Source organism: Amphibalanus amphitrite, unplaced genomic scaffold (genome assembly GCF_019059575.1).
Source record: "Amphibalanus amphitrite isolate SeventyFive unplaced genomic scaffold, NRLGWU_Aamphi_draft 000064F_arrow, whole genome shotgun sequence".
In the NCBI taxonomy this organism is placed as follows: Eukaryota; Metazoa; Arthropoda; class Thecostraca; order Balanomorpha; family Balanidae; genus Amphibalanus; species Amphibalanus amphitrite.
The window spans coordinates 669,922-678,645 of NW_024881560.1; the positions used below are offsets into that span (position 1 = coordinate 669,922).

Consider the following 8,724-nt stretch of genomic DNA (forward strand, 5'->3'; position numbering starts at 1 on the left):
CCAACAAAAAAGACCGCAGGCCAATCGGTCCAGCGGTTGCTGAGATATAAGCCTCTCAAAAGCGTTACAGGCCGGGCCGGGCCGGGCCGGGCCGGGCCGGGCCGCTCATACTGAGATTTTTCCGTTATATTGAAAAGACTCACTTCGCTCGCTGCGCTCGCTCGCTCGTAATAAATATGAAAAGCAAATGAAGTAAAAATTGCGTTAGTTTGCCCTCCAGGAAAATGTTACCCAATAGAAAATTCAGAAATGCACAACTTAAAACAATTTTCGTGGTTAAGCTATTTCATTTGTCACACCGTTTAATGAAAAGTGGCATTTATTAAAAACCTGTTGACCTACATATCTTTCATAAAACCCTAAATGCTAACTTATGAAAATTCCCTAATTTTCTCTAGTTCTCCAAAATTTTAAGCTCCAGTGTATTTTACCGTCTACTTTTTATAACAATGCGGCATTCGACACTTCGATGCTTTGAATTCTGTACTTTAAGTTAACTTTTGGTGACGTCATTAGACTTTAAGATATCTCGTAGCTGATTCGGTAATCGATACCCTTATTGCGTGCCTCTTTACGTAAAATCAATGTAAAATGTAACCCAATTTCGTGACATCAAAGGCACATGAAAACCACTGAAGGGTTGTTGAAAGCCATCTCAATCTTGATCATCACGGTAGGTGGAGAATAATAATTGGTAGTGGTGTATTCTGCAGGGGCTGGAAGTTGGGCGTGCTTGCAATATATTTTTATATGCCTATACATTGATAGTAAAGGGGCCAAGCTGTATTATATCAATAAAGGATAGAACAGACTTGGAGGCAACAGTAGGTAGGGTGAACGTGAAGAGTAATGGGTGGTTTTGTTATTTACCTACATGTTTGGTGCAACAGCACAACAGAATGACATTTTTTAGTTAATGCTCATAGATAAAACAACACCCTCATCACAGATGTGGTGTTTTTGTGTGTATGTGTTGAGTTGCATTACAAGTGTAAAGTAAGTGTCCTTGTAGATATCATATAAGGTATTTTGTCTAGTTAGATGTTTTGGCTATGCGGCTATGCCAATATTATCAGTAGTATGTTTCCAGCCTTGGATTTTATCTTTCAGCTATGGACAAGCTAAAACGAGCTCTGACAGGTCGAGAAAATGACCCAGAGGACGAGGAAGCAGGGTTCTACACTCAGGTATTTATCTGCGTAATGATGGAATGTTAAGTGTAAAACGTATTTGCTAGCTTTTAATTCTTATTTCCAGGTCTTTTTGAGCTCACTTCAGTAAGTGCTTATTGAAGATTGCTCCTTTTTGGCTCATTGCATGAAATGAGACTTACTACCTGCAATGTCAATGTCAAAAAACAAGCAGGGCATATTAAGTTAATATGCCCTGCTTGTTTTTTGACATTGACATTGCAGGTAGCAGTACAAAGGTTGATCAAGTTAGATTGACCTTGCAGCATGCTTTATATATGCTGTAAGAGAGGCATGCTTAGAAAGGATTCCTGTTTCTAGGTTTCCTTTATAGCATATACCTATCCCAGTTATTTTCACATGCTGAAGTATGCTATTATGATTAAGCATGCCATTTAGAATGGTATTTCACAGTTTCTAGCCTGCACACAGGGTGCATGGTTATGTTTGTATGGATGATGCATCTCATTTGCACTTGCTGCCACTGTTTCAGGTTGTAGGCTCAACCACCTTGAGTTGGAGCACCCGCCTTAGAGGATTTATCATCTGTTTTGTCACCGGAATCATTTGCTCCATTCTGGGATCAGTTTTGTTTTGGTTCAAAAATGGCATTGTCATATTCTGCATCTTGTACACCATCGGAAACATTACAGCAATGAGCAGGTGAGTCCATGATATGCTCCAGGTGCAGTTGATTCATATGGTAGGTCATGGTTGTGTCTTTTTTCTCATTTTGTTTGCCTATTTAACCCGCGCCAGGTGGGAGGGTGTGTGAACACCTCCCCCCTGCGGTCTGCCATGTCAAGTGACCTCACGTCAGAAAAAGTTTCAATCCTCGTCATAGCTACACTGACTAAACGATCGTCTTGAAACTTTCAGCGATTGGTAAGAGTAACAATACCTGTGTACCTACAAAATGTATATCTTGGAATTTTGATATCGGTGACCTTAGATCAGGTCAATTTTGCGACCTCTCCATTAGTAACTACTTATTAGTACTCCCATTGACTCCATAGGTAAGTCAATGGGATAAAATTGAAATGTGCCCTTTTTGGAAATAGGACCGATGCTGTTCAAAACCCTTTCAAACATCGGTTCATGGGTAAACATAACACACTGAATCGGAAAAATGCACCTGTGACCCCTCTGTGTTCCCCTGAGGTCATCTCAGGTCATGACCAGTCACCAGCAGTTTTTTTGCTCTAACTTTTGATAGAGATGTGCTAGAGCGATGAAAACACGTCAGATGTATTCAGCTCGACGATACGGATCGACTGATATGCAATATGGCCCTTTCCGGTCAGGTCATGACCTTGTCTTGACCTTGACCTGAGGTCAAATTTTCAAAATGACCTTGCAAGGTCAAAGAATAGTTCACTCGACGCGTCTCGACGAGAGGAACACGATGCTGGCAAAAGTATTGCCGTGGATTGCTTGAATCAAAAGTTATTACCGAAAAACCTTTTTCGTGAGAACGGCTATTTTTAGTTCTTGCCCTATGAAAGCTAAACCGTTGACCTGAGGTACAAACTACAATCTGAGAACATTACTCAGAAAGTTATGTAAAATGGCTATCGAATGCGCTTTTCCGTGGCGCTGTAGCTTTATTGGTTCCCGAGTTAGCCGTTGGCAGTTTCAGAAATGTTGAACTGGACTTCATTTGTCCTTTGATGACCTCTGAGGACCTGACCTTTGACTTGACCCAAAAATGAGCTAAGTGGTTTCGTCATTATTTGTTATGCTCTTTCGAATGCCGCTTACCGCGTGTCGTTATGTGCCCCAGGAGCTGAGTTAGAGGGGGGGAGGTTCAGACCCCCCTCCCGGCCCGGCGCGAAAGTCGCGGAGCACCGGCCCGGCGCGGGTTAATTTATTAAATGTCCGGACTGAATGCTAAGGAAATATTAATAGTGTTAACTATTGTCAGTTGCAGGCATCGGTAAAATCCTTTTTGAAAGGATTGCATTCCCAATCCACATTCCTAGTGCCGAAGTGGATTGCATTCCTACCCGCAATCCCCTTTTTTCACTTGGATTGTGATCAAATCTGCAATCCTTTTTTGCAATCCTGTTGTAGGTATTATTATGTGCACTAGTGGATCTGCCGGAGGGAGGGGGGCATAGGGCCGTGCCTCCATCCCCAAATCACCCATTTCTAGTACCTAGTCTTGCGAGTAATTCCTATCTAAGGCACAGGTATTTTATGGGAAATATTTTTTGCCTCAAACACCCCCACATTTAAACCTCTACCCAATCAGTGTTTTATATTTTTAAAACTCGCCCTCAAATACGTAATTTTGCCCTTCCTATGTAGTTCATCAGCGTATATTATTTTCAGCGTATATTATTTTGAGCGTTTAAATTAAAAGCGTTTAAATTATTTCAAGTTTCGATGTAAAGCCCTTGATAGCAAAGTACATTAAGCCGATGAAGCCGATCTCATAATTTTCAATCGCAACAAACCATTTCAAAGCACTAATCAAACACAATCCGGATTGGATTGCAAAAATTGGAAGTATGATGCAATCCAATCCGCAATCAAATCCTGTTTTTGGAATGGATTTCAAATCCAGGTGCAATCCACCAAAAAGGAATGCAATCATGATTTTGCAATCCTGCAATCACAATCCTACCGATGCCTGGTCAGTTGTCACTTGTTGTCTGCATTATTTGCCTCCTGTCATGAAACATCTTTTTTAGGACCCTGGGGCAAATAGTCCAAATTTACTATGACATTAGCTTCAAGTGTGATTCCTGTGATTCAGCAATGTCATTACGGTTCGCTGATTTGGTCGACAGTTAAAAACTTGTGAGCTATTATGCCCAGTCACTAGGTAACTCTTAGAGATTTCTTACACGGCCGTGCCGCTTGCTTCAAGAATCCATGTCCGTCGGGAAAAAAAATAACGGGCATTAAAGCAGCTCGAACCGTTCTGTCACCATTGGTCATACCATCAAGGTTTATTTCACTCGAGCTCCTGAGACCGTTTCACGAGTACCCTTAAATGAAGCGGGTTCTGTGGCTGAAAATAAATTGTGAGAAACGAAGACAAGCTAGCAGCTTGGGAACATGCTTCTTTCGTCGCTCGTTTTGCACCTGAGTGTAGCTGCAGCTACTGCTTGTGACCTTCCGTTGTGCCGCTTCTTCAGCACACTGTTCCTGATGGGTCCCGTGAAGCAGCTGAAGAACATGTTTGCGAAGACGCGCGCCATCGCCACCGTGGTCGTGCTGCTGTCCATCGTGCTCACCATCGTCGCCGCGGCGGTGAGTGCCCTGTCGGCGGCGAGTGCCCTGTGGCGGCGGTGAGTGCCCTGTCGGCGGTGAGTGCCCTGTCGGCGGCGAGTGCCCGCCTTCAGTGAGGACACTCGTTGCGTCTGGGAGTGCCCAACGTGAGCGGAAAAGGTCGTGACGTATATCAGTCGATCCGTATCGTCGAGCTGAAGAGACATAAGACATCTGATGTGTTTTCATCGTTCTAGCATGCCCCTATTAAAAGCTACAATAGAAAAAGCTCTTAGTGGGACCTTAGTGACCTTACTCTCGGGGACCTTTAGTGACCTGAGATGACGTTGTTCTCAGAGATATGGGTAAATAGAGGTTTACGGGTGAAATTTTTCGATTCAATGCTTCACGTTTTCTTATATTCAGATGTTTGTGAGCATGACTTTTGTGACCAGTGTCCCAAAATTATATTTTGGATTGGGTATCAGAGGGAAAAATTCCTCACCACAAGCCGGGGGATGAGAGTAGAAAATTGCTGGTCTTATTAGGCTCACAAAAGAGTGATAAGCGATCAGTAGCATAAATGTCTATATAATATGGTGTAATTTAGGGTGCTAAACCACCATCCCTGCAAATGTTTTTTTTTCGGTAAAATTTGGAGTGGGAATTGTTCTTAAAAATCGGAGGTGACAGTGAAAAATGACCCTCATTCAGATGTCGTCTCCCACCCACACCGAGAAGTTTTGGGGTGCTTCTTCCGTTCAAAGGAAACAGTACAATTTTCCCATTGACTTATGGAGATATCGCAAAATTGACCTGACTGTAGGTCACCAATGTCAAAATTCTGAGGTACGTACGCGTTTTATACATGCTGTTAGTGTTGCCCTCATCAATCGCCGAAAGGTTTAAAGCGATATGTGAGTCAGCTTTGCTATGACAAACATTGGAACGTATTCTGAGGTAAGGTCGCTTGACGTGACCTGGTGACCTGACCTGGGCCTGAAATTTTCGCAACATGTACAGAAAAAAAAAATGTATGCTAATGTGTGATTAAAACGTGGTGTGCTTTGGGATATTAGTGAAAACCGAAAGGGGGTGTTTATGAGCAGGGTGCTGTTTAAAACTGACACCGATGTACTGAACAGGGACGAAGTTTGGTTGATGGGTCCGTGGTGTCATTCGCGATTGTATCCATTGTTCTCCGCTGTGTCCACTTCCAGTGACGTCCTTTGGCATCTGGTGAGTCCCATATCCTCATAACATCTTCCCGCCTAACATGTACTACATAGTAAGGGAATCATTTTTTCATTTGTATTCATTTTTTAATCTATTAACATTCTTTCGTAGGTATTATATATGGAACACTATGTGCCTGGAGATGATTGAGTCGCATGTGCGAAAATATAACATGAATGAATAGTTTATTTTGAAAGCCTCACCAAACTATGACATTTATCCAGATTTATCCCGATCCAGATTAGTTGTCTCGGAATAAACTTTTTTAGGTATTGTTATAATGGAGTAATTGTTTCTTGGCATTTTTGCGTATATTTGTAGAAAGACCGAGAACTCCTTCTGATACCTCCAAGGATCTAGATTCTAGAGGATGGCTAGGAAGGTCCCTAGACCGGCCCTGGAAAGGCCCGGTTCCTGACACATTAAGAAATACCCATTTTATTGGACTTTCTCTTCTGATACCTATTGCTCAATCCTCTCATCTCATCTCATCTCAATCCGCCACACTGTTGGAAATATTCTGTATAATTTGCACTGGTTCTTATCTCTATCACGCCTGATCGTGTTTTGCTCATTACCTTAAATGTCCGTAAATATTTCCGGTGCTGAATAATAAGAGAGGCGTAATGTTTGCCTTATCGTACACTTCCCGGTCTTTTCCTTCTTCAGGGGAATTAACATGTGCATTTAGATCTGGTTCGTTGAGATCGATTTTCCTCTACATTTTTCACAATGTTCTCACGAGAATCAAGTGTAATAAGTCCTATGATTTCCACCAGTTATCAGTTGCTTGCTACATATTGTTGTTCATATGTGGAGCCAAATTGTATTCGTAATTTGGAATACTAGCGAAATATGCATTCGCTAGTATTATTCGTAGATGTGTTGTCAGTGATTTAACCGGCGCACCGACGGGGGTCTGCGCCAACTTCGCACCGACGGGGGGACCGCCCCCCCCCCCCCCCCTGAGATCTCGAGAACGAAGCAAGATAGCGACAAGCGGTAAACGGCATCGGATACGCACGGTCAAGATCTACAATTTTTACTAAGGTCATTTTCAGGTCAGGTCAAAGATGACGTCACAGGGGTCGAAAAAGTCAAAATGGCGGCGCTAGATATGGAGAGAGTTTTTCTCGAATAACTTTTGAATTAGTCAAGATAGGAACAAACTAAGGGCATCATCGTAATCCTCTCGTCAATCCGCATCGAATGATATATATGTTGACCTCGAAAGGTCAAGGTCAAAGGTTGACCTCAGGTCACGTGACCTCGAGGTCATCATGTATATCATTCGATGCGTCTTGACGAGCTGAACACAATGAGACCATCCACGCGTCTGTATCTTCTTCCTGTTCGGAGTTATTGGCCAAAAACCTTTGGTGACCTTTGATGACGTCACATGACCTCACAGCTGCCCAACAGCAAAACAGACCTCAAGGTAGTGAAGGTTGATCGTATATGAAGTCATGTATGGTATATGGGGCCATTCCGACCCGTTTTAGTGGTAAAAACAGGGAGTTGATTTTTCCCCCATTGACTTATAATGGGGAGGTCGCGAAATTGACCTGACCTTAGGTCACCGATATCAAAATTCCGAGATAAACAAATTGTAGCTACTAATGACCTAATAACATCCTGTGACTTTCAAAGGCCTCCGACATCTACTGTATCTCTGGCACGGTGACAAAGTTGCAAAAAAGTGACTTGAGGTTGGGTCATTCAAAGTGACCTGGTGACCTGACCTTGAAAGGTAGGAGGTTCAAACTTGCACACCATGTGTAAAATTGATGAGGGAATAGTCATACCAAATTTCGCGGCGCTACGCGCCGCGGTTTCCCGCTATTTGCGAAAAACCTCAGGGGGGGCGGATATCCGCCCCCCGTCGGTGCGCGGGTTAATATATAACAATGATTTTCATGCCAACATCATCACTTGACACGTGGCAGGCAACCCTTTTGCTCATCTAAGGGTGCGCTTCACCCATTCCGCCTTTTCTTCTTGCTTACAAACGCGTGCCAAGATGCCTGTGTGAGCTATCGTTAGGGCTGTCGTGTCCAAAGTCTTTGTATCACCATATATTGTTTCCTTCACCGGCAGCTGCACAAGAAAGGCCTGGTACTGATATTCTGCATCATCGAGTTCGTGGCGATGACGTGGTACTCGATCTCCTACATTCCGTTCGCTCGCGACGCCGTCATCAACACATTCAAGTCCTGCATCGGCTGAAATCGGACCACCACTCTCCGTCCTTGCGTGGCGACGACAAGAAGTCGGTGCGATGCCAGGCTCCGTCAGAGGCTCTGGATCTGTGGTGTGGAGTCACTGTTGTGTGTTGATTGCAAACCGGTCGAATGCGACCGTGGTTTTGTACGACGCAGGCTCTTGATCTGTCTTCCATTGTGATTTAAGACACGAGGTATCGGGGAATGTTGTGAGATGCTTACGGAGATGAGGCGTTGGGGTAAATGATTAAACTGGTTAAAGCGTGGAGCGGCGTTGGCCAATCACCGTTCTACCGTTGTTGGAACATGCACATCTACATCGTTGTTTGCTCGTGGTTCAATTTTGTCATCGCCGAAGGGCATTTTTATGGTATGTAGCTTCGTGTCAAATTGCAGGTGAATGTTGTCCTACCTCTCAAATGCTTTTCGATTTGCTTGAGAACGGGGTTTCGTATAAATCCTGCCGTCCGATAGCCGCAGAATGTTTTGTTAACGCCTGTCCCCTGTATCGATGTAACTTTCAGATAAATAAGTAATCAAATCAAACTGCCTGTGTATTATAACCCTCGATTGGTGACCTGACCTTTGGTCTTCTACATGTTGTCGCGATACCATTGTTTAGTGTTTGATGTGCGCTGTTCCACGTGTGTCATCTCCTCGTGTGACTATCACTTACGCACATTGTAACAGGTGTTTACTTTGAATGCAAATAATATATCTTATGCGATGTGAGTGATTCATCATGGAGAGCGCATTTAACACTCGCCAGGTTGAAGCCTTCAGGGCTAGCAAATACCTAAGCACCAGCAACCAATATTGCTGCGCTACAATGGCGCACTTCGCAGTGATTTGCCATA

At 43.5% G+C, this 8,724-nt stretch overlaps 1 protein-coding gene across 6 annotated transcripts; it reads left to right on the plus strand.

Annotated features, from left to right (window-relative positions):
• Positions 1-510: 510 nt before the first annotated feature.
• Positions 511-8,599, plus strand: LOC122378742 (vesicle transport protein SFT2B-like). 6 transcript variants are annotated; one of them, XM_043360192.1, is made up of 5 exons: positions 511-673; positions 1,111-1,187; positions 1,684-1,853; positions 4,337-4,451; positions 7,743-8,599. In XM_043360192.1, exons 2-5 carry the CDS (start codon positions 1,113-1,115, stop codon positions 7,869-7,871), a joined length of 489 nt encoding a protein of 162 aa, XP_043216127.1. In that variant the 5' UTR covers positions 511-673; positions 1,111-1,112; the 3' UTR covers positions 7,872-8,599. The 6 variants fall into 6 exon arrangements, with proteins under 6 accessions (XP_043216127.1, XP_043216129.1, XP_043216128.1 ...); XM_043360194.1 differs by lacking the exon at positions 511-673 and adding an exon at positions 678-828; XM_043360193.1 differs by lacking the exon at positions 511-673 and adding an exon at positions 678-824.
• The last annotated feature ends 125 nt before the right edge of the window (positions 8,600-8,724 follow it).